General features: G+C 36.0%; 2 protein-coding genes across 3 annotated transcripts; one reads left to right on the top strand and one right to left on the bottom strand.

The window, feature by feature from the left end:
* Positions 1-45: 45 nt before the first annotated feature.
* On the bottom strand, positions 46-25,470 carry LOC136823924 (enhancer of mRNA-decapping protein 4-like). Of its 2 annotated transcripts, none has more exons than XM_067080081.1 (22): positions 25,397-25,470; positions 24,840-24,948; positions 24,479-24,578; positions 23,689-23,896; positions 22,961-23,201; positions 22,234-22,355; positions 19,353-19,532; positions 18,896-18,925; positions 18,380-18,449; positions 17,022-17,323; positions 16,327-16,418; positions 15,523-15,961; positions 15,186-15,231; positions 14,728-15,027; positions 14,117-14,282; positions 13,342-13,553; positions 12,998-13,057; positions 10,429-10,594; positions 9,461-9,647; positions 2,520-2,727; positions 1,326-1,552; positions 46-925 (listed from the first exon to the last, which is right to left on the bottom strand). In XM_067080081.1, exons 1-22 carry the CDS (start codon positions 25,426-25,428, stop codon positions 727-729), a joined length of 3,696 nt encoding a protein of 1,231 aa, XP_066936182.1. In that variant the 5' UTR covers positions 25,429-25,470; the 3' UTR covers positions 46-726. The 2 variants fall into 2 exon arrangements, with proteins under 2 accessions (XP_066936182.1, XP_066936183.1); XM_067080082.1 differs by having other exon boundaries at positions 23,701-23,896.
* LOC136823823 (trace amine-associated receptor 9-like) lies at positions 11,464-12,709 on the top strand. Its single transcript, XM_067079993.1, has one exon. The coding sequence runs from the start codon at positions 11,784-11,786 to the stop codon at positions 12,705-12,707; it is 924 nt and encodes a 307-aa protein (XP_066936094.1). The 5' UTR covers positions 11,464-11,783; the 3' UTR covers positions 12,708-12,709.
* Positions 25,471-26,516: the final 1,046 nt, after the last annotated feature.

The following is a 26,516-nucleotide window of genomic DNA, read 5'->3' as shown; positions in this document are numbered from 1 at the left end:
AATAGTCTCAAACAATAGAGCTATTGTTTGGGTACCAAAAACTGAGTCTATAAACGTTATGCTTATAAAAGAACATGTACAGCCTTTATTTGTGTTCGAATTATTTTGAGAAAGATTTTGCATAATTCATTCCCACTGGACCAGAAAAAATTACAGGCAATAAAAAGTAACAACTAGGTGGCCAGTCCAAACAATCACATAAACAAAAGGAAAGAAAGTAAATGTAAAACGCAACAAAAAATGTGAAACAAAAAATGGAAACAATCTTTAAAGTAAGCTGCGGTGTATCTTTTCCAGCATCTTAGTCAAAAACAACCATCTGGGCGGTATTTATTTGCCATGGCAACATATACCGGGTCAGTTTAAAAGTGTTCCATTGAATTTTATGAGTAATCTATATACGAACACTCCAACGGGATCCAAGAAACGAATTTGATTCTGTTAAGGTCAGGCAACACCCTTCTAGTTGTATTTTTTGCAAAGCGTTTTTAATAGTTTTCAAAATAAATGATAAAGATTGGGTTTCCCTTGAAAATAGCCCATAATCACATAGAAACTTTTTCATCTTGTTCAGTTAAAGCGAGCTAATGTTATCCAATAGTTATCCAATGTATGCGATTTGGTGTAAGAGATCGATTGAGATCTCATTTATGCTGATTCAATGAAAATCGTGATGAATGGATAATAGATTCCTATCGATTCGTGGCGTCGATGTTTTGAGGAATCTCAAGACATGAAGAGACCGTTTGAAGCCATTTGAACTTTCTTCAAGGAGCGAATTTGTTTCTTATTGGGCGGACTCTCTTTAGAGAGGGCGTCAATGGTTTTGGCGAGTTGTTCGTTAAGGGTTTGCAGGATTGATGGGAGATGTGTTCGAGTTACTTCCTCGTTGCAATCAATACAAATGAGAGATTCTTCCAGATATCTATGGAGAAAGGTGAAAAGAGGAATAAATTAACAGCATTGGCAAATTTAATAACAATAGCTTGTCAACTTGTGACTTATTAGAAAGCAAAATTGGCAGATTTTTTTAGAAGACTTGAATTTTTTTGTGATTTTTTATCTAAAATTACTCCATAGTTTTCATACTTTGGTAAAGGTCGAGCCTAAATTTGCTTATAAAAGCTTATAGAGCCCTTTGTAATTACAGCGGAGACTCAATAACTCGCACAGGGAAATCAAATTTGTTCGATTTGAGTTAAGGAAATTTCGAGATATAGAGATATATGGAGACATACATGGCTACGTTAACTGAAGGGACGAGAGTTATAGAGGTTCCAATCAAAGAGACTCAACTGTATTAGAAAACGAAAAGGGAAACGTACTTTGTTTTGATGTCTGTATCTTCGGTTAGATTCTGCGATAATTGTTGAATGAGTGATAGTATAATGGGTTGCGTGAGACTTGTATTACCACCGCTTGACGGATTGAAAAGATCGTACGGGTCGATTTTACCGCATGCAAACAAAACGATTTGAAGGTCAGATGCGGAGAGAGCTGTTTCAAACGCCGTATTGTAGTCTCCTTCCTCGAATAAACGGTCGATGTAAGTCTACAAGCAAACGGAAAGAATAAGTTTGATTGATGACATTGTTTTTAGTCACTCTAATATCATATACCGTAGTTTGGTGTAATGCCAACATGCCTTGTCTAATTCAATCACAGCAACTATCCGGTCTTTTAAATGTTTATAAATAAAACTCTATAATATCTACTATAGCCCATGGGAATTAGCAGTGATTTCTCAAAAACATTTCTTGTATAAACTGTACAGCATTTTTAACGTTTTATTTAAATCATTTGCACTGAAGATGACTGTGTCGAAAAGCTTATGCTTAATTTTTAAATAAAAAATTTTCGTGTCAAATTCTTTACTGACTTGAATGATCAATCTATAAATAAAACCTTATGATTAATATGTTTAAAATATTACTGTAACTACTGTGCAGATAGTTGCTATGACAAGGTATGTCGGCATTACACGAAGTTACGGTAATGAAACTGAAAAGGATCTAAGATAAGATGGGATCTAGTATCCAGTAGGCCAAGCTTCTGTAGGGATAAGAGACGCTGGCCCTAAAGGGAGAACTAATTTGAATACTTCCTACCACGTTACGAAAACCGAAACCAGAACGACTGGAAATTGTAACGTCTGCTGAGCATGGTCTTAAAACATTGGGCTATTCCAGAAAAAATTTGTACCCCCTATGTTGGGGAGGTCTTTTTTGGGAAAGGTGAGCCCTCTCCCTCTGGATTTTTCTCATTTTTTGTACCACATTGGATTTTCGACCTCGTTTTACTGACCATTCTGGATTTTCGACCTCATTTTACTGACCACCCTGGATTTTCCACCTCATTTTACTGACCACCATGGTCATGGATTTTTACACTCGAAAAACCAGACCCCGCTGTATTCATCTTCCAGACCACCTTGGACGTCACATCTCCTCAACAGGGGGGTACCGATTATTTCTGGAATAAGCCACTAGTGCAAAGAACTTCACCACAAGAATCGTTACCTTTTTCTCTTCGATTGTCTTATGGACATTGAAAGTTTCGTTAGACGAGTTCGCAGCCGCTACGGCCGCCGAAGACAACATGGAATTGATAGAGCTATCAATGGTCTGCTTAAACTCTTTGAATGAATCTTGTGCTGATTGTGAGATGGTTCTAGACAGGCTTGGTATAATTTTAGATTCGATGGTCTTGCCAAACGTCGTTTGCATTCTAGATAAGGCAAATACAGGGCATTAATATTTGGATACTGGCCTATTGGGAACAACAATAGTGCCTTGCAGCACGCAGCCGTTGTATTAGCCAAATTCTGGAGCCGCTCGCTGCGCTGCCGTGCGCAGCTTGTAGGGACAAAAACTACTTTCGCTTTCGTTTTTAGGCGGCATTCGCAGATATTTGGTAAGAAAACAGTGAGACTCCCCCTTCTTTTTCCCAGCAAAGAATAGGAAAAAGAGATTGGATTTATGTTGGAACTTTTATTGGATTTCAAAAAAAAGCCTCTTCCAAATATGAAACGTTTATAATCACTCATAGTTTGGGGAATTTTCAATTATCCCGGCTTCAGTCTTTGGCCTATAGCCTATGAACTTTTTGTACTGTATATGCTTTATTTGGGCTATTACTTTTCGTAGAAAAACTTTTTCTGCTCACTTTGGGTCTCAGTTGAGTATGATAGGTAGATTTTGGATTGGGAAATAGGTAAAAAGTAAAATCAAATACATAAACATGTTTGAGTGTTTGACTTCATGTTGTTTTTCTTATCTTTACCACCACAAAATTATCCGACAGAATAGAATTTATAAACTATTTTCAAGCATAAAAATGTTTGGCTGAAGCAAATTTTGTACAAATTTTATATATTTAATGATAAAGTAAAAACATCTCAAAATTTTTTTATATAATCCTTTGTGACAGTCTTGACAGTACTTTTTCTGTTGGGAAGTTGGAAGCTTTTCCACCGAATAGAATTGAGCACTGATAACTAATAATCCAAATAAAAGAATAATTTCAGACAGTGCTTTTAGGCATCATAACTTTGCCTGAAAATTCAATGACAAAGTGGATTTGTACCGTCAAGGGCTCTAACTTGGGACATTCTGACAAAACATGGGACAGCAATTTGGCAATCATTTTACCGAACCTCCAAAGTCATTTAATTAACATAGTCGCAAATCATAGAAAACAAACCTGTTGTCAACAGAGATTTAACAGTGAAAATACAGTCCAGAAAGTCAACCATCCCATGATATGACCACTCGTCCCAAGTTAGAGCCGTTGACGGTATGCCAGATATCCAAAACAATAAAACAACAATCCATTAAATGATATACACAGTCATGTCAATGTCGTAACGTACTTTCAATTTTTTGTGGTACTTCCAAAATTTCAGAATTTTTGGGCACTTTCTTCGGATTCGCTTATCCTTTTCTTGTCCTGGTTCCAATCAAAACCTGCACGTAAAACGTACCCCAAAATCAGTCACTTTTATAACTCGGTCTTTGACGACTGGGAAGATTCAAAAACAAAATTTTGAGAGTTAGAGTAAAGTTTTTCCTTCAGCGCAGTCAGTGATGAATCCGATCTGACTGATGGTGTCTCTTCAGTCATTTTTGAGATGAATAAAATGAATCATGAAATTTTTATTATCTAAAGAAAATCAAAAAATCTGTATTTTTTCCACCTAAACTAGAGCTTTTTTCCACACTTCAACATCGATTCCTGATGGATGAGGACGCATCAGCTGACACTTCCATAGAAGACCATCCCAGTCAAAATTTCGACGATCTCTGATGCTCCGAAGCGAAATGTTACGGTTTCGAAGAAAACATCTTAGTATGTATGGCATGTGAACGTTTTGTACATTATAAATGCTCCAGACTCCCACCATACCAAATTCAGGCTTTTTTGAACGCAAAAGCGAAAAGAAATGGACGATGGACCTTCTGCTGCAACAACTGTGTTGAAGTACCGAAAGATCTCCCTGCTCTTTGTGGTACAGTTGAGGACGACGACTTTACCAAACTAAAAAATGATATCTCAGAGCGTGATCGTGCTATCGAAGTATATGACGATAACGAGAGGAAGTTAATCAAGTCAGTCCAGACACTAAAGTCCCGTAATGCAAAACTCAAAGACAAGTCAATCGAGAGATTATGTACTGTCGAAGAAATGAACGATAAAATCCATGAGAAAATCACCGACTTGGTGCAACCATGAAGGCGTCAATTATTGATGAAATCAAAGCGACACTCTTGAGTGTTGAAAACCAGATGGCTGAGGTAAAGCAGTCGTATGCTGATGTGGTGAAAGACCCTTCACAGGATGAGCCCAATACTTCGATCAAAGAGGGTGATTAAAGAAGCTCTGCGGGAAGAAAGAAGCCGAGGAAAACGAAACAAACAGAAGCGTGTGCTTCAAACATTATTGTTCATGGAGTACCCAAACAAGATGCCAACACGGACAGGAGCTGGGTTGAGGATCTCATTAAAACAACCCATTCAAACGTTACCATTAAGCGTATTGCCCGTTTGGGTAAGACCTCGAACGATAAGAAACGTCCCATTTCTGATCTGCCTCTGAACGAAGACGAGAAATTCAATCTGCTTGGAAATTTACCAGCTCTGAAAGGGAATTGAAAAGTTTTCTGGAGTGAGCGTTACTGAAGATCTTACACCTGAAATGCGTAAGAAATTACGCCTACTGTCTATTGAAGCTAAAGAACTTAATGAAACCGAAAAACCAGCAACAGAAATATATCGCGCGCGTCCGGGTGATTCAAAAAACGGCTTCAATGTCAAGAAGATACCACTCAGAAAACCGTCAACCCCCAACCAGTCACCAACAATGAAGAATGTCTCCTTCTCGAACAACCTAACGGAGACAAATATCATCGACCAACAGGAGCCAACTTTGCTCAAAAAGAAAAATTAATCAAAGATATGAAAGTTCTGTATACAAATCCCGATCAGTTGACTTCATTTAAAATTAAGGAATTACAGTCCATGGCCCATGAGGAAAAGCCTCACATCGTCGCTATCTGCGAAGCGAAAACAAAAGTAGGTACGTTGAGGGAATTACATGAATACGAATTCGATGATTATAAAATTGCTAGTCAAGTTAACTTAGACACAGATCAAGGGCGTGGCGTTGTCATACTTGTTCACACCTCGATAAAACATTTAGTAGCCGATGTCAAACCTACAATCACTTTCAACGAAGTATGCATGATTGAAGTACAATTATCTGGAAAAGACTTGCTTGTTGTCGCGTGCATCTACCGAAGTCCAAGCAGTTCTACATCATCAAACGAAAATAACAGCAACCTGAATTGTCTGATCAAATCTATTGCACTGAACAACAAGTATTCCCACAAATGTTTGCTAGGAGACTTCAACTTCCCAACGATAAATTGGGAAAATTGGACAACCCCACACATAGAAGATAGTAAAGAAAAAGTTTCTAGATGCTTTGAGAGATGCATATCTTCATCAACACGTTGACGAGCCAACTCGATGTCGTGGAACAGATGACCATCTCTAATCGACCTGATATTGACAGGGGAAGAAAATCAAATAGTGAATCTAGATTACTTAAGTCCACTTGGTAAAAGTGATCATAGCTCGTTAGCGTTCAAATTTGCTTGTTACGCTTACCCCAAAAGTGTACAGACAAGATATATCTTTGCGTCGGCCAATTTCCAATCGATGAATAACGATCTTAGCTTAAGAGACTGGAAACAAAGTTTCAAGAAAGCATCTGTGGAAACATCAGTGGATGATCTTTGGAAAACTTTCAAAGAAGCTATACTCGACCTCAGAAATAGGTTTGTACCACTGAAAGAAGTAGGTAACAGCTTTTGGAAGAATAAAGGCAAAATCCCTATAAAAAAGGACCTGCGAGATGAAATCAAGAGAAAGAAATTGCTGAATAGAAGGTGGTTAAGATCTTCACCTCTCTACCGAGATCATCACTCACCGCGCCAACTATGTACTCGCAAGGAATAGAGTAAATCGAATGCTGGTGAAGGCACATCGGGCATATGAGAAGAGTGTCTGTGACAAATCCAAAGAGAAACCCAAGATCTTTTGGTCTCACTAAGAAGTAAACTCAAATCAACAAGTGGAGTTTCGCCACTTCTTCAAGGACCCTGACGATAAATCGTCTCTTAACATGACGACCACGAGAAGGCAAACATCTTGCAAAAGCAGTTTTGTAGTGTCTTTACTGATGAGCCAGAGGGTGAATTACCAGACTTCCCTGCACGAACAGATAAGAAGATTAGTGATCTATTCGTCACCGAGGAGATGATGAAGAACAGATAAACTGATTGACACCAACAAATCCTTGGTCCAGATGAAATTCATCCCAAAATGTTGGTAGAATTGGTCGACCACGTAGCCGAGCCTTTGGCGATCATAATGAATAAAAAAATAAAACCTTGTCGTGTGGAATCATACCGAAAGAATGGAAGATGGCTTACGTTTCGCCAATTTACAAGAACAAGGGTGCTCAAAATCTAGCAATAAACTATAGACCAGTCAGCCTGACATCAGTTGTTTGTAAATTGATGGAATCATTTCTAAGGAGGCATATCATGAATCATCTACAAGATCAAAAACTATTGTCAAATAAACAATACGGCTTCATCAGTCACCGATCAACAGTTACTCAACTCCTGAACTACTTGGATAAGTGCTGTGAAAGCATTGCTAATGGTAAAGTAGTTGATACGATATATTTCGATTTTGCTAAAGCCTTCGATACTGTCCCTACCGTCGCTTGCTGAAGAAACTTGAAGGATATGGAATATCAAGTAACTGTCTACGATGGATAGAGTCTTTCTTGACAGACAGAAAGCAACTCGTAAAGGTCGATCAAGCTCGATCAAGTACAAACTCCGTTGTAAGTGGTATTCCTCAAGGAAGTGTCCTTGGACCACTTCTCTTTGTTATCTATATCAATGACCTCCCGGACAACGTCATCTCATCTATTTTCCTATTTGCCGATGATACGAAGATAGTCAAAGAGATCAACTCAATCGAGGATTCTTTGACAATCCAACAGGACATCAATGAACTGGAAAATTGGTCGAGAAAATGGCTTTTAAAATTCCATCCAGATAAATGCCATGTACTAACTCTCGGGAAATTCGAGAACATCATCCACGCACACCCATACTCGTTAGATGGAAACCAACTTGAACACGTTTCCCTTGAAAAGGATCTAGGTGTGCTGATCGACTCCGATATTACCTTTGAAGAGCACATATCGAAACAGGTCAAGAAAGCAAACTCAATTCTCGGTGTGATCAGAAGAGGCTTCGAGGAATTATGTCCCAGGACACTTTACACACTGTATACCACCTTTGTTCGACCTCATTTGGAATATGCTCAATCTGTATGGTCACCTAGATTGCGTAAGCACGTCAACCTACTTGAAGGGGTTCAAAGGCGTGCAACAAGAATGGTACGTCGTCTACGAAATTTAACATACGAGCAGCGCCTGCGAAAACTGGACTTACCATCTCTTGAATTTAGGAGACAATTTGGCGACATGGTTCAAATATACAAACACCTTCACTTCTATGACAAAAATACCATCGTCAAAAAAGTTTTCTCGCCGAACTCGTCCCCATCGTAAACATGATTTACGAATTGATCCCTAATTTCTCAGATGATGGATTAAGGGGTGTGCAAACAAAATCATTTTATTATAGATGCATATCGGCGTGGAACCAGCTCCCAGAAAATGTTGTTAATGCTAAGTCAATCAAAGCATTTAAAGAAGAACTGACTCAGGCATGGATAAAGCACCCGTTACGTTACGATTCAAGATCACTTTTGTAATCATTATGTAGATAGACCGGTTTAGAGGCCCTAGTGTGCCTGGACTGTAAATCCTTTAATAAATAATAAATAATAAATAAATAAAGGGATGCATAAAACCATGTTTGAACTATGAGCCTATATCTTTTGGATATGTCTCTCATATCAAAACTGTTCAATGCGATCGTAAAAAATCTTTCCCAGCTGAATTCCATGATAATGTTTGTGTAGCTATTAAAGTCATTGTTTGCACCAATATAAAGTTACTTCTGCAAGTTAGTAGTCTCCATCAACATCTTTCGAAAGCAGCAAAATCGACAAAAATACTTGAGTGAAGTTTGTAAACAAAAAAGCAAGTTTCACAAATTCATTAATGTTCAAAAAGTATTGTCTGTTATTCCAATGTATGATAGAAGTCTACTCCAATACATTTGATGCTGGTTCCAAGCAGTATTCTTCTTTTTTCTTCCCAAGAATCACCAAATCTACTCAAAAAGCACTGTTTTGCAGTGCTTCCCCAGCCAAAAATGTAAACAAACGCACATCAACTGCAGCGCAGCGAGCGGCTCCAGAATTTGGCTAATTCCAAGAGAGCAAAAAAAACTTTTAGCAAAGATTAAAAACCCAGTATTTTCACACATTGAAATTGAACATTCGTCTCCAGGATCCAAAAATATTTCCGGGAAACTCCGAAAATCCGTACAGTTTAAAGTGTCCAACTGCGGCAGCTTTTCGTTAAGAAGGGGTTAAAACGCACGGAGATTTCAATGTTGCTCTCTGGCTTGATTCCATGTAATCTGCACCAAATAATCAACTATAAACAAACTCTGAATAGCTAAAAGAATTGCTCACATTGACAAACTAGCCAATCAGGGTTCGTTTACTCGATATTTCGGGTGCACGTTACACAGTATCAAAACAGAGACCTTATTTGGAATCTAATTTCTAATTCGATCTTCAAGGAACGTTGAAATTGTCTTCGAACTAGAGTAAAATTAAATTCATAGAGGACATTTTAAACAACTTTCCAGCTGAAGAGGAGGGCAATGAGTACAGAAAGATTCGAATAATAGAGGTTCGAATTAGAGAGAGTTGACAAAAATGTAACAAAGAACAATTACCTATCAGTAGCATCACGAAGTTGTTTCTGCATCAACGCTTCGAGGTTCGTTTCAACGCCAGTGGTCAACCGATCGGCCGTCCCTTGGAACGATTGCACCAAATCGTGAAGGTTGGTCAAAATATTCTCTTGCGTGTCCTCTTGGTTTGAATTCTTCGATTCCATATGTTTATCAAGGCGTTCAAGGTCTAAATAAATTAGCATATATAGAGTACTGTTGACTCTCGCTTAATCGAGCTTCTAATATTTGAATGCTTCTATAATTCGAACTTATTTCCAGTCCCCCGTCAAGAAGAAAGCCTCTTGAAATACTTATCATAATTCAAATCCCTCTGTAATTGGAACAAAATAAGATTACCGTTCGAGTTCTAAAAAGCGAGAGTCAACTGTATTTCCTAGAAATCATAGTTTGAGAAGACTGAAACTTTTACAGATGAGTCTCCTTAAAGGTTTTGTTTTTAAATAAAAGTGATATCGTTTGCTTACTCATCAATTTTAATTCACTCGAACAAATTTGTGTTTCACGTGCGTGGTCGAGTTATGGAGACTCCAGTGTATAAAGTACCAATCTGGAAAAAGCTTGGATCGTTATCAACCAAGAAGCGATGAACTAATTTGCGCATCAAAATTTAGTATGAACATAGAAACTAAACAGACGAAGACCTAGCGTCTAAAAATGACTGTTACACTACACCTGGTTTTACTAATGAAACTTTGTGTATGAAATTAACTTAAGACGTTTACTTTACTTAATTGGTTAGAGAGTGGAGTCTACATAACTCGAAAACGTACGGGGAACGCTAATTTGTTCGAGTTAAGGAAATTTTGAGTATGGAGTAAGGTTTATAAGACATTACTAACTGAAGGGAACGGAAAGGGAACATAAAACTTGTTCAAGTTAAGGAGACATTCGAGTAATGAAGGTTCGTGTTAAAGACACTTCAATGTACCAACTCGCAAAATACTTACACTGTTTTGTCCCTTGTTGGAAAGTCCTGTTAATCTGCATAAACATATTCATTGAAGCTTTCTCGAAACCTGGTAACAAAATGCTTTGGAAAGATTCCCGATACGCGTTCGGTATGGTACCCTCCAAAATGCTGGCTGCAGCATAACCAATAGATTCCGCGACAGGCTAAAACAGGGTAAAAAGTATCGATCAATAGACAGTTCTTAGAATATAATATGGTTGTTCAGTCAAAACATTCAAAACCGAGTTGTTTTTTGCTTGAAAACTAAAGCAAAAGCGACTGGGTTCTAATGATTATGCTTGAGAACTACGCTCATAAGCTTATTTGATATTCATCCAAAAATCTGGATGAACTTTTTATATTCATGTTTTATACAAGACATGTATACGTAATGCCTATAAATCCTATTGTCTTTTTTGTCTTTTGTGTCTTTCAATTCAAAATAGCTAAGCAAGCACATAATTAAAACTTGTTAAGAACAAACTCTTATGATAAGTGATGAAAAATTATGACAAAAATGTTTCTTATAGAAAAGTCAATCAAAATTGTTTAACCAAATAAGTACTCTTTAAAGACAAACCAGTTTTGTTTTGATAGGCCAATAATTATACTTGGTTATACAAAAGACAAAGTTTTGTTTACCTTCTTGTTAATCCTCTTTAAAAGAAAGTTTTAGCTTGGTTGACACATGATAAACATTATGTAATGCGAGATTTTCAGTTGCAAACATACACGTATTTTACAAGTATTTTTTACATATAAGTTAAGAACATCTTAAGGCTTTGTGGACTCAAAAACACCCGTTTTCTTGTTAAAATTGGTAAAAATAGTCACAAAATGGTGAAAATAAGAACATTTTAAGAACATTTTTAGGCATGAAACCGAAAAAGTTAAGCCAAGGTTTCATAAATTTTGGATGTTCTTATAAAAAAACGTGTAATACGTTATGGGTCTTATGACAAGCACTTTCAAGGAATTTTATAAATCACATGCATAAAACTATTAAGGGGATTTTTCCTTCCAAAACATTTATATAAGGAGAAAAAATGTTTTGATCGGAAAAAAAGGAAGTTTCACAGAAAGGAGATTTAAACTAATTTGTTCTGTATACAGTTTGGTGAATTATACCTATTATTAATCAATACTTTACCGTGGATGGGATTAAAAACGGAGAGAAACGGAGAGAAACACAACACACCAGACAAAAAACTTTGCACAGTCGAGAAAAGCTTGTGGTATAGTTGTAGCAGTGAACATAAATCAGTTGGAATAGTTTTTTAAGTCTCGATATTTTTACCAATTGTATAAAGAAAAAAAACGAGAAGACGAGTTTGAGTGACTGGAGAAAAAGTCATGGAACTTCACTTGTTCAGACTCATCGGAGGTGCAATCATGGGTTTAGGAGCTTTCTCATGTATCCTGTTAAATTCTTTACTCCTAATCGCCGTTATCCGAGACCCACTCAAAAAGCTACAGAAAATCTCGAACTTTCTGCTGGTACATCTATTTGCGTGCGATTTAATGGTCGGTTTGTTATTCCTTACGTACCGTACATATTTCGTATTCGTACATTTCGGTGATGTAAACGCGCCGAACTATCGCAAGCTGTCTGCCGTTAACAGTGTCTTTCTATACGGCGATTTTTTCACGGCCGTTTGTTTATCGATAGACCGGTATGAAGCCATCATGAATCCCATTCAACATCGACAAAAAATGGATGTTAAACGCTACATGGTATACAGCGCTATTATCTGGGTTTCATCTTTGGTATTTTCCGCCGATTTGGTCATGTACTCGACGACGTCAAATTTGAATGCGGTAAAAGTGTTCGGTGTTTCGATAATCTTAATTATAATTCTAATGACTGTTTACATTCGTGTTCGAATGACTATGAGATCACAAGAAAACAATAGGCAACATGAGGACCTACTCGCGTCGCACGATAGCAGTCGTAGCGTAATCTCCACACGTTTAACACGCCGTAAAAACGTGATACAGCTGCTCACGTTAATCTTAGTTATGGAGCTCGTAACTTTCCTCATCATGGCGTTTACTGAGACGTACGTCGCGTCAAGAGGTAACAAACTGTCTTATGAGACTAAACAAGCGATGGGCACCGTACGGTTTTTCATGTACGCACTTAACGTTATTTTCAATCCGACAATTTGCATCGTAAAAATGAAGAATTTTAGACATTCGATTAAAGCATTATTTACATGTTCACGCAAGCCAAGTACTTCACCACGGACAGCTTCTCAGCAAAGTAAAGTCACTTGACCACAGTTGAAATATTTTTTGTTATAAAAAAGTTATGGGATAATGATTTTTGTTAATAATATACCTTGAAGAAAAGCACAGTTTTTAATTAAACTTACATGTTTCTTATAAGCAAGTGTCTGTCCTTATATCAGGCTCATTATGCTTAGCATTCTATTGTTCTCAAACAATAGAGCCATTGTTTAGGTACCAAAAATGGAGCCTGTATATGCTTATAAACGTTATGCTTATAAAATAAAAAAACACATAGCTATTTAAAACGATATTTTTGGAGTGAAATACCAGCTTACCTTGCTTTTGACCAGCTCAGCACATTCTTCGCGCAACGTTCTTTCCCAAAGTGAAATTTTCTGAAATAAAAAAATTAAAAGTTCTTTATAATTAAGGCAAGAATTTTTGACAACTCAAGTTCTTTCTATAATTTTGACTGAGCCTCTCGGCTGTTTTTAACTTTCCGAGACTTTTACGCTTAAATGTTCTTAACATGTTCTTAACATGCCTACTTTTTTTACTTTAATATAATGTAGTCGTCAGAATCAGAGGTGGATTCCCAATAGCACACCGCTATGCAAACGTCATCTGAAAAATGTTATAAATTTTCAATGTTAATGACGGGTATGTTTAGTTATTATACCTGAGCCACTTGGTTATTCAAGCTCTCGAAATATTTGGCAGTCATCTTCTCCATGCCAGCCAAGACGGTTTGTTTCATTTCAGTTCGTATCGTTTTCTCAAGTTTCATGGCGATGGTGTTGTTGACTATGTTAGAGAGGATTTGTGTTGTTCTCTCCTCTTTCTCGTTAGCCACTGAGCCGACATCTTTAACGAACTGATCCAGTTTGTTGGCTGTTGTTCATAGGAGTTTAGGGTTAAGGAATTATGTTTTAAATTCAAATTTCTCCTTTAACAAACCGCGGAAAACTCTGGAAACTGCATTTTCCAATATTCTCAATCATCCTCCAGCTCATCTCTAAACTCGAAACATTTTTCTAGCTTTGATGACGCACTTAAACTCAAATTATGTCAGAAAACGTCCACCCAACCATCCATCAGCGAATCTACTAAGTCTAAATTGACCATTCTCACAAATCCACTAAACGAACACTATATCATATCATTATGTCCCAGTATTTAATCGAGGGGAATAAAACCAATCATAGGAGTTCTCTTGCTGCAATATGAGGATTTAGTGCGAAAACGGAGCGATCTGAGGATAAAAGGTAAGTTTTCTACGTGGTTACACCCCAGTTTTTGCCAGTAGTGACAAATTTAAGTCAAAAGTTTTTTTTTGAAATTTGCCACTACTGTACTGGCAAAAACCGGGGTGTTACCGTAGAAATAATTACTAGTGAATATCATGAATTAATTATAGAGACGATTCCAAACATGGAAAGCATGGAAAAGGATACTGCATTGTTTACTAAACTCCTTGTTGGCTTTACTGAACTGTGAGGCAGCACTCTTTTGAAGGAGCTGCATGTGGACCTTAATGTCTTCTACAGAATCACTATCGTGTGTCGAAGATGAGGTCGGGGTGGTCGGGATGGTCGGCGGTGCTGGAAAAGAATCTGTGGTCTGCAAAAAAACGTAGGATAATAATTAACCGATAAACCCTAAAGCGTGAAAAAGACTGGGCTAGAGTTAATGAAAAAAGAATGACATCAACATTTCGGTGTTTGTAAAAAATCAACTTTTTGCCGAATTTTATCGACCGATTAAAAGGTACATAAAATCTTTATATGAGAATCACACAGCTCGAAAATTTTAAGAATTATGCTGACCCTCAAAAAGTGTGTCATTTTTTTTCATAAGTTACAGTAGAATTTTTTAGTTTTTATCGGCAGTGTATCAGGCTTTCGGATTTTGAAAAAAATCACTTTTGTTTCCTGCTTCATTTTTGCAGGTTTCGATACAATCCTATATTTAGACCGCCGTTTAGACCAAAAATTAAAAGATAATAGTTTGTTGCTCTTTTGTTAATTCAAGGATAACTTGAAATTGAAAATCTTTAAATGCTAACCTGTTGTATTGGTTGCCTTAGCAACTGTTGTTGCTGCTGACTCAGCACAACTTTCAGCATTTCTTTAATTTCCGCCAGCTCCGTTTGTTGAGCTTGTATCAGGTTTTGTTGTTGTTGTAAAATCTCTTGAATGTGGGTGGTAGGCGGTGGTTGGGCGGTGGCTTGTGAAGGCGAGTAGCCAAGTGGCGTTTTATTGTGATTGATGGCGGTGGTAGGGGTGGTGTTTGGAGGTGAAAGTATCAAACCGGCATTTACAGTTTCGGAGAGACTTTCGAATAGCTCTTCAGACCTTGGTGTCGTCTGAAAAAAAAATGTCAAAATTAAATCATTTGTGCCAGCTTCAATTAATACTTCATAACGTAAGGCAAAAAAAAACTTCCTTTATTGGTTTCTCATGGCATTATCAAGTCTCCGAAGGGGAATAATACTAAAAAATTATAGCCTTTTAATGTCCATACCAATTCTTGAACTTTCTCTTCAGGTGTTTGTTCTTGTTTCGATTTACTGAAAAAAAAAACATTATGAAATCCATTATGAGAAGGCAAAACCAGCCCTAAAAAACATAATCTAAGAGCAAAACGATATTTTCAAGAATAAAAACTACTCGAAAACTTTACTTTAGTCCATTTACCACGACATGTAGCATTTTCAAACCTCGCTGATTCCAAATCGTGTTCGGATCTTTCTTGCATAAAAAGTGACACAGCATTATGAAGTAGGTCCAACTTTTGCATTTTATTCTACTTCAAAGAGCTGTAGCTTTTCACCGGGAAATCTGTAATTATAAGTAAATACCTGACTACATCAAGTATTGGTTCCAATAGAGCGGCGCTATTGGTTAAAGCAGCACCACCGGTGACGCCATCGCTATTCGTTGAAAGTGAATTTGTTGGTGAATCAGGAATCAAGGATAATGCAGTTGCCAAATCGGTATTACTGCTTCGAACAGACTCTACTGATTCTTGAGCTCTTGAGTCCTGCTGGAAGTCCAACAGCTGTGGCGATTCACGAAACGCTGGTGTCTTAAAATGTTCAGTCTCTAGTGATCCCCTTGGTAAGATATCAGGTACTGTTGAATCTTGAATAGCTTTCTCAACGACCGATGCTGTCAGTATTGGTGGTCGTGGCGCTGGGGCGGGCTGTTCTCTCTGGTGACGCCCAGCATCTGTTACATCTGAAATGTCGGTGTTGATTGATTCCGAAACGTCCAGATCTGATAGTCTATCTTCAAGAGCTGAATAATGAAGGAGTTGTGTTTCATTAAGTAACTTCTGGTGGTCTAGAAGAAGTCAGGTGGCCAAAGCTTTTATTTAACACTTTATCAACAATGAAAATATTTACACGTTAATTTATAAAGGCTTGCATGTTGAATTTTACGCAATACATGATTATGCACCATTGCAATGTCTTCCACAGACCCAAAAGCTGGTTGGTTGTAAATGACGTATTGATTTATTTTACGTCACTTATAGCCAATCAGCTGTTGGGTCCGTGGAAGACATTACGATGGTGCATAACATGAATTACAGAATGCTTAAAATTTACTTTAATACTACGGGTTCATACTATTCTAAAGGAGTAGGATTGTTGAGTTCTTACATAGTAAGTCATCTTGTGATGTCGTATTAGTTGGAGCTGTCACGCCAGGGAAAGGTGCACACTTAAATTTGATCGATAACTTTTGCAACGATCTAAAAGAGAAAATTATAATACTTTCAGACAAATGAGCTGGCACGCAAAAATAAAATCGAAAGTTAATAATTTTAAAGCTCATGTAGCTTAAGACACTTCCCACAGCGCTGATGCGTAATCACAAGCCTCTAGTATATAGAACGTCAAAGTTATTGGGCCATTCCATTTTATATCTATACAGAGGGGTGGACGAACATTTCCAGAGGGTTATCCGAGAAAGACTGATTTTAGTTCGTCCACCCTTATTTCAGGTATGAAAAGAAACCATTTTCCAGGGGGTATCCAGACATTTTCAATGATTTTTTTTCACTTGAAAAGGTTCGTCTACCCCCTTGTATAGTTTTTTAATGGAACAGCCCATTGCACACTCCATCAATTTCCTGTGTACATATTTTTCTTTATTAAGCAAGTATACCCCTATATCTGGCTCGTGTTATCCTTAGCATTCTATTGTGTTTAAACAATAGACGCCATTGTTGTATGTATGCTTATAAACGTTGTTCCTTATGGAAAAAAAAGTTATTTATTTTGGAAATAAAAAGAACATTTTGTCGAGATTCTAATGAAAAAAATTAAGTAGAAAACGATAAAATCTAACATACGCTCTATTGGTAGAGAACAGCGTCACGATGGACAGCCTCTCTTTGGCATCATCATTGTCCTCGTGGTCTGAACTAAACTCGTTCTGTTCCAAACTCTCATTCTGATCTCCATCTTCATCATTCTCCCCATTCCCCTGGTCCCCATTCTCTTCACTGGTTACTGATCTTGATTTTTCTTTCCGCTCTTTTGCAACGTGTATAGAGAAACTTAACAGTGGTTCTTTCAGTAAGAACTCTGACACATAAAATATGAATGAACTAGATGGTTCGTCGTCTTTATGCAGTTGACAAACGTAGACAACCTGTGAAAAAAAAAATGATGCAAAATATAATAAAACTCAGTGTAAGCTATAAACCTCAAATTTTACACGTAGGCTTGGAATCTACTAGGGTCTGAATGTTGAAGATTTCATGGTGATACAATAAACAGAAAAGAAGATACGTAAAAAAAAATTCTAGGGGTGCAGTTTTTTCTGAATCACCATGTACTATAACTCAGTTTTAGTCCATATTAGCTTTACTTTAGACAACCACCTTTTTGCCCATTTTAATAAACAATTAAAAGAGGGCGGGCGAAGAGTAGGCCATCTAAACCAGAGCTTAGGGACTCTGAGCTCCAAATGCAAGACACAAGTGACATCCTAAAGGCCTATTACTCGTCATGGATAAAGGAGCATAGGCATTTCCACAATTTTGGTTGTAGGTTAAATTACGCTTCCTATATTATAGAGCACCGCTGTGGATACTGATCATAGTTGAGATATAAAAAAAAAGATTGATTCAAAAAAAATGTTTCTCATAGAGGAGTGCAGTTCTGATGTAAATCGATGATTACGGGTCACAAGAAAGTTTTGGAAGACTTTCAAGTTTTTGTGTGGCATCATTTCAATCGGCAAAATAAAGTTTTTTAGAAAAGTGATATCTTGAGAAAAAATATCAAGGAATCTTTAACAGTGAAATCAGTGGAAGGACTTTGAAATTATTTGCAGAACATAAAAAAAACAAGTGTAGCAATAATTTTGACCAAAATTCTGGCGGTTCACCTACAGATTTCTGTTAAGCCCGAAAGGCTAGATGGAGTGCTTTAAGCTTTCCCAAGCAAAAAAAGTGAATATAGCAAAAATATATTGTCGCTATTGTTTTTGAAAATCTCCGAAGCTTTTGATTGCTCAAGCGCTGAAATTATTCTATAATGTCACGCGGCCTAGATAGGATTTCATATCTAACTATGGCACCACTTTTCAGCCAAAATACTCCATCTAGCCCTTCAAGCTTTTACAGAAATTCTGGAGATCCACCACCGCAACCCGGACATATTCAATATTAAAGTGTAGGTTGGAGAAGAGAAGCTTACTTACTGGATTATAAATATCAGCCAATAACAAATATTTGGCAGTTATGTCCAATGCTACTTTGAATTTCGAGGGTCTGAAAAGAAAATCAAACCAAACAATCAATTAATAATTCAGTTATTACCCCTCATGTGAATAGTTCTCCTTGAAATCTTAAAAAGTTAAGACGGGGAAATAATGATACGAGTTGGAATTCACAGTCCTGAAAAACTCATAAAAACTCTCGGTATTTCCAAATTACAAATAAATACAAAAAGTATGGTTTCTAGAAAGGATTCAGTCCTGGCAACACCGCAACACCCTCCACAAAATCAAAATATCCCCAACGAAGTCCCCACCACTTAGGAGATGAGCACTTTCAAGACCGCATTAAAAATTCAAATTCTTAGGTTTAAGTCAGCCATTCCATAAAGTAATAAAGAAAAACAACAAGCTTTATTTTTATTTTCAGCAAAAGCTTTTCGGTAAAACCATCTTCAGTGCTAGATGTTTAAAAAGATTAAAACGATAACAAATTCTTACTTTTCAACTTCTGCTGAAGCTTGTGAAAACCTGAAATATAAAAATGATGAAAAAATATAAGTGATAAAGCTAACATGAAGGGACAGTGTTCTGTCCCGAGGCACAACACAGGACACTCAACTAGGAAAAAAGGGAGAAAAAAAACCCAAAGTCCTGGCATTCTCAGGCGCCAAAGACATTTTGATCGCTGTGAAAAGTGGAGCTAAATCTGGGTTTCAATTAAAACAAATCTCTTCCCTTAATAGTTTTAGTACTAACCTTCAGGCCTACATTTTAAAATTGAGGGGATAAATACGATGAGGCTTGACCAAAGATGAAAAATTTTGTAGATAGCTTAATAAAAAGTCTAGATTGTTAGAAAATCGGCTATATCAAACTTCGTTTTGCTACAGGTCTGTCTTGGTTGATATATTTTCTCATAAAGTACAACTTGACAGTTCAATTAGTGAAAACCTACTCTATGGTTTGTAGACATTCCCATTTAACAGCACACCACACTTTCAATGTTGTATTATAATCTGTGCCAGTGATGAGGTATCTCCAAAAAGGTGATGAATCATCAGCAATCAACAGATCATCACAAAAAAACAGTGACGTGACTGGCTTCCCATCGTGAGGTTCCCATTCATGTAAACAACTGAAAAATAAAATTGTTATCATCAACATTAAGTAAGTCTGCGAACGCAGTCAGAGTTCGAAGACTCCTCTTTCGATAGCTATCTAGCAGACTCTTTCTCCACTTACCCTTGATCCTTCTCTTAATTGCTGAGCATCAAGCTGAGAGACATCAATTACGATTTTTGTACTAAGTAGGAACTCTTTGTTATAACGCGGCTGGGGATTGAAATAATGACCTTGTGCACCGTAGCAGGATGCTCTACCACTGCACTACGGTCAACATTAAAATATTTTTCATTTCATTTCTATGGTAATACTGTTCACAATTCAGATATGATGGGGTCACTAATAAAGTTCTTTTGCAGAGTTTGCTTCTGTTATCCGATCATTTAACCAAAATGGTTCATTATTTAAGAACAAAATAACCCATTTTTACCATAACCCTGAAAGTCACATACAAGGGCTTATGGGTTTCACATCTTTGTGAAAATAATCAAAAGCATTCTATGAACAAATCACAATGAAAGCTGGCAACTAACAAACTAACCAATAAACAGGGGTTAATTTGTAGGGCCTCCAGGTAAGGTAGGTCCAATACTGAAAAAAAACTATCAAAACTGTACTTCGTCGTCCACGTGACTAAAGGTTCAATCTCAAAATCAGTGTCTTGGAAAATTGAAAATCTTGCAATTCTGTTCTGCCTTTGAGATTGGCCTTTTTGTCATATGAAAACATTGACTATTTCTCTACATGAAAAAAGAGCAATCTCAATCTCAAAGATGACCACCACAGTAAAACTTTGAGTTTTTTAAGGTACTAATTTTGAGATTTAACCTTTAGTCATGTGAACGACGACTTGCAAATTGATTGAAGTTTTCATACAAAAGGGCCAATACGAGAGATCATCTGTTTAATGAAAGTTGAGGACTTAAACAATGCAAACAATATCAAAATAAACAAGTGATACTTTTATGGACCTACCTGTTTATGCATTTAACACATATATAATTGATATCTACATAATCGTGACCATTAAACAATCATTCAGAACACAAATAGTGACGATCTATTAAAATTAGTCGTTTGTTTCTTATAAAAAAACGTTTAGAAACCAAAATTTCATGCTCTTAAAATATTCTTTCATATTCAAGACTTCGTGAGCAAAAAAAAACATTTATCTCATAAAAAAATTGAGTAATTTGACCAAGAACATTGATGTATGCTTATTAGTAGTGATTCTTATAGATAAAGATGCGTTTTTTGAGCTGAAAAATTATTTTTTTACAAAAATCTGCTTGAGCCATCTTTTGTAAACCTACTTTCATGCAAAAAATCAGAAAAAAACAATGATCCAATATTTCACAAAGTCCAAAAAACCCTTTTTTTTGCTGTTTTTTTAGCTGAAATTTACCCCAAAATTCTTTTTCCAAAAGTCGAGCTCCGTCACATTCGAGGGTTTATAGTTATGCATCTTTGTGAAAAAAATCATAAAGAATGAAAGAGCCAATCTCGAGAAAAGCTAATACCTAAGTAATTGATAATGTGCTTATAAAAGAATATCGAATTTGGCCAGTTTTTTTATGAAAACACGCCAAGCAACCAAAATTTCATGTCTAAACACACATATTCTTCAAAAGTAAGCCCTCATGAGCAAAAAAAACATATATCTCATAAAAAATTTGAGTAATTTGACTAAGAACATTGGTGTATGCTTATTAATAGTGATTCTTAAAGATAAACATGCGTTTTTTGAGTCGACAAATCTTTTTTGCAAAAATCTGCTTCAGCCATCTTTTACCTATGATGATACCCTACTTTCATGCAAAAAATTGGAAAAAATTAATGATCCAATTTTTCAAAAAGTCCAAAAACCCTTTTTTTAGCCGTTTTTTGGCCCAAATTTGGCCCAAAAAAATTTTTTTTCGAAAATCGGGCTCCGTTACATTCGAGGGTTTATAGTTGTGCATCTTTGTGCAAAGAATCATAAAGAATGAAAGAGCCAATCTCGAGAAAAGCTAATACCTAAGTAATTGATAATGTGCTTATAAAAAATATCGAATTTTGCCAGTTTTTTTATAAAAACACGCCAAGCAACAAAAATTTCCTGTCTAAACACACATATTCTTCAAAAGTAAGCCCTCATGAGCAAAAAAAACATCTATCTCATAAAAAAATTGAGTAATTTGACTAAGAACATAGATGTATGCTTATTAATAGTAATTCTTATAGATAAACATGCGTTTTTTGAGCCAACAAAATTTTTTTGCAAAAGTCTGCTTAAGCCATCTTTTACCTATGATGGTTCCCTACTTTCATGCAAAAAAACAGAAAAAATTAATTATTCAATTTTTCACAAAGTCCAAAAAACCCGTTTTTTAGCCGTTTTTTTGGCCCAAATTTGCCCAAAAACATTTTTATTTGAAAATCGGACTCCGTCACATTTTGCCCACCACCATTTTGCACCTTTGTACCAAAAATCAAAAGATTCCTATGATTCAATCCTGAGAAAAGTTGGTAACAGATGAACGGACGAACGAACAAACACAGGTTAATTTATAGGACCTCCACCGGGGTAGGTCCAAAAAGAAATATAGGTGCAGTAGTGGCTATTAGTCTTGACTTCAGTACAGGAGGTCAGGGTTTTTTTCATCAGAACGACAATCTCTCTTCATGATATTTCTACTACAAACTACTTTCAAAAATATCATAACAAGTCATACTTTGGTTCTTCGTCTTCAGAATTTGGTTCTTCAAAGCTGAATCCCCAGAACTTGACTTCACCATCAACACTGCTTGTTGCCAAGACTCTCTTGTCTGGTGAAAGTGCCAAACATGTGATAGTCTGAAAAAAAATTGACGTATGAGATGATTAGTTAATACATGCTTATGCGTATTAGAGTAGCCTAGTCAAATTTTCACTTCCTTACAATTTTCTCTTTTCTACTACTTCATAACTGGAAAAATATAAAATATATCAAAGAACAAGGTTGTAAAAGAGACTGGTGACTGAAATCACAATATCCAAGACTGGGGTTCCAAAAACAATACAGGGTGCACCAAAGATAAGTATACAGGTTTGTCAAGATAGTTTGCTCTTACAAATAACAATCTTTTGTTGATTCTTTTTTATTGTATAGAAGAATGCCCAGGATAAAGGCCGACTTTAAACTTTTACACACCAATATTTAAAGTAGTCTTTCTGTTGTATAATAAAAAACGAATCAACAGAAAAAACTAATCAATAAACTCACAATATCTTGACAAATCTGTATACTTTTTTTTGGAGCACTCGGTAGACAGACATTTCAGAGACATTAAAAGGTTTCAAGGTTGCATGGTGTCTGGTGACAATTAGCAGTGTAATTAAAGTTAGTTTGTCAAATCAAGGGGCAAACCAAAAGTTAGATGTAACCAAACGATATCATCATAAACCAACGTAAAGCATACCTCTTTATGACAACCCTTTAGAATAATGACCCCATCTTTAATATCCTCTAAGTAGACATCTTCCCCATGATTTTTCAAAATGATTTCCAAATTAAATATGACTGCCCCTTTCCCAGTTGAAAGGGCTAACATTGTGTCTTGACCAGCTTCCACTGGTAATAACAGATTTGGTGCCCATACTACACGGCTGCTAACATCTGATAATTCTTCTTTACGTGATATCTTAATGATACTTTTAAATCTGAATATAATTTATGCGAGTTAAGAAATTATAGTGTATTATTTTCTATAACTATACTAAATTAGAATGTATAGATTCTTACGCCACAGCCACATAACTATGATTCACTTTTGCCCCAAAAACAAAATGAAGTCTCGAACTGTTTTATTGGCTATAATCTTGGTTTAGAAGCTTCTTTAATTAGTCTGATCTACAGGATTGAATCCCTTTACAAATTTATTTATGCCAATTCCCTATAACAAAGCAGTTATAAAATTAAAAGAAAAATGAACGCTTATTCCTTAATTTTGGAAATAAACCTAAATTCTATCAATTTTTGTCAAAAAAAAAAATTACCCCAAGCTAAATCTTCTCATTTTGGTTTAAAATTGTTACTTTTCTGGTTATTTTCAGCTCAGTTATAAAATAACAATAGAACAATAGAAAAAAGAGTCCATATGGAGGAGAGCTGTAAAAGAAAACCATCCAATTATCAAATGGAGGATACTGAAAAGGATACTCGACACTACTTGCACCGCCGTCTGAAATTTCATACACATGAAGCGTCCCTGTTGAATCGACACAGGCCAGCCTGTTAGATCTGAAACTTTCAAATGAAATGTCCACAACCCTTTTGTTGAATCCTTTGATCAATGTTCTACTTGATGTGTGCTGGTTCATCACACGAACTGAATCAGCCTCTTCCTTAGTTCTTGCTGGAAAAAAATACTTTCGTTTGACTAAGATCATCCATAGTGTGCAGAGGGGTCTGAACCCCCCCCCTTCATTTTTATTTCATTCCCCTTATATTGTATATCCCCCTATTTTAGAAAAATTTCGAACCAACGCTATTTACAGCAGCAGTCCACTAGTCATTCAAAACCAAAAACATTGAAATTTGTATGTGAAAAAAGAGTTCAACATGGCGCCACAGGAGAAAATTTGGCTATCTACACTGGTTTTTTAGTTGTCCCACACCAAATATCTAAATCAATATACCTGATACCTGAAGGCAAAAGGTAACTTTTGATGTACAGTCATTATAAACAAGGATTTATTTTCGATTTGACTTTCAAAATTTATTTTCCTAAAAATTATCATTTTCATTGCTAGTGAAGAAAACAAATGGTTCTTTTAAAATGAAGAACACTGTTATCTTTATGTGAATTTCTCTTCAAAAACAATTAATATCTGACAAAATGCTGGGCCTGGACTTATAAATTGTATATTTCTTTGTTTTGAAATAGACAAAAAACATTACAACAACTCTTTTTAGAAAAAATCAGGTCGCGTCCTACCTTGAATGATATAAGCAAAAAATGTCTCATTGCAAGAAACAAGATTTCCAAGGTAAAATTTTTCCTTCCATCCCAATTTTGAGATTTGGCTGACTTTGACCTGTGTAAAAAAGAATAATTAAAAGAAATAAAAAAGCGTTTTTATTGTAAAACAGTGTGAATGACTTTGTATTCAACACATAATTAATTCCCAACAGACAATAATCATTTTGAACACTGTATAATCCTTGGACAGCTAGAAAGACAGTCACAGAAGCATGTCATGTAGCTGGGCAAAAGCCCATTTTTATAAACATTTATGCTAAAACTGCCAGCCAGGGTATCATTATGGAGTAAAATCAATGTGAGACAAACAAAGTACCTTATTGCTTGCTGTATTAGCTTGAAAAGAATTTGAAATGCTCGGCTTTATTCTGACATGCTTTGAGTGAATTTGATGTGAAGTATTCTCATCATTTCCAGCACACTCACTAAAAAGAAAGTTAAACAGCGTTACATGTAATCCATATTCAACCAAACTCTTTTCTACTCGCTTTCAAAAAACACAGAAAGTCATGTGATGTATCTTTTAACCAATTAAGATTTGATTATTTCAAGGGGAAAAGGAACACTGTGGGTGTGGGTGGGTTTAACTCACTCAAAGATTGTTTGATTTTTGATTGTTTATTTAATATACACTGTTCAATATTTTATTAGTTAAGCCACCTAAAGCCACTGAGTTCTGTTTTTATTCACCCATTTCTGAGACAATGCCATGGCATCAAATCGAACAACCTTAAAATCATTAAAGTATTTGACGTCAAATAAAAAACTGAGCGGTTGTCTTCTGAAAAATGCACAAATATGGCAGAAAAATTGCAGGAAAAAAAATCAAAAATCACATTCAATAAAAAACTTTTGCAGCCTGTCAATACTTACATTTCCTGAAGTTGTAATTCTGGAGTTTCCATTATGGTGGTTCTTTGTTAGTTATTTTTTTCTCTAAGTTGATCAAAAATAAAAATATCATGTCATGTCAAATTCTGTTTGAGATTTTTAAAAGTTTTCATCATTGATTGAGTTCGGTAATATCAGAGTAGATCTCATTGTGAATATCAGGCTTACAGCAAACACCAGTTTTTGCTGACTGACTATTGCCTAAATCACAGTAGATTTCCTTCTTACTTTGTTTATCAAAAGTTCTCTAAGTACAGTAATTCATGCAAAAGTCATAATAATTATTCATGGTCTTATACAAACATTGACATCATTTTATAGCATATTTCACATTCTTATCCGTGCAAGAAATATTAAAACCCCCGTTTTGATATACAAGGTCAAACCCAACACGTTAGTAAAAGCCGCTGTAAATCAGGGGGTTCAGATCAATGTTTTAAATTGATCATTTGGCGGTTCTATTCCCAGGAGAATAATTTACTATCAGCCCGATAAGGATTATTTTTGTACCTTCGCTGGTGATTTTTCAGCTTGAGTTTATGTCTAATGTTATGGTTTTTTGAAGTGCTTGTTGTTCTAAGAGATTACCCCCCCTAATCAGTGCGTCACAAACAGCAATATAAACAAAACTCAACATTCTCACAAAAGTTGTCTTTTTGATTTCCCAAACATTTTCGTCTAAAGCGTTCACTTCCACAATAATTTATGCAGATTTATGTAATTGCCATTTCGTTCAGTCCACAGTCGGCTTCAACATATACACATGTTTTTATTTACGTGACCGAAGTGCCTACTAAAACAATCCGGGGGTAAGTGGCGAAGCAACACAGCAGAATATTCGTAAAGTAAAGAAATATCTTTTGGCATTGACAATCAAATATAATATATTATATTATATTTCCTTAATTAAAAGATCAAAAATTCATTTTTCATTCACGAAAAAAAAAAAAAAAAATTTAATATTACATACTAAGACGCCCCTATCTTTTACTCTCGTTTAATTTCCGATCTCGGAACGTGCAAAATGTCCGTCCGCCCAATATCCACCCAATCAGCTTAAATTCGCTTTCATTGTCCTTTGACTTTCAAAAAATAGTATTTA

The sequence above is a fragment of the Clytia hemisphaerica genome, unplaced genomic scaffold (genome assembly GCF_902728285.1).
Source record: "Clytia hemisphaerica strain Z4C2 unplaced genomic scaffold, Clytia hemisphaerica genome assembly, whole genome shotgun sequence".
Lineage (NCBI taxonomy): Eukaryota > Metazoa > Cnidaria > Hydrozoa > Leptothecata > Clytiidae > Clytia > Clytia hemisphaerica.
Note: the sequence above shows the minus strand (reverse complement) of the source record. Positions and strands in the feature narration are given on the sequence as shown.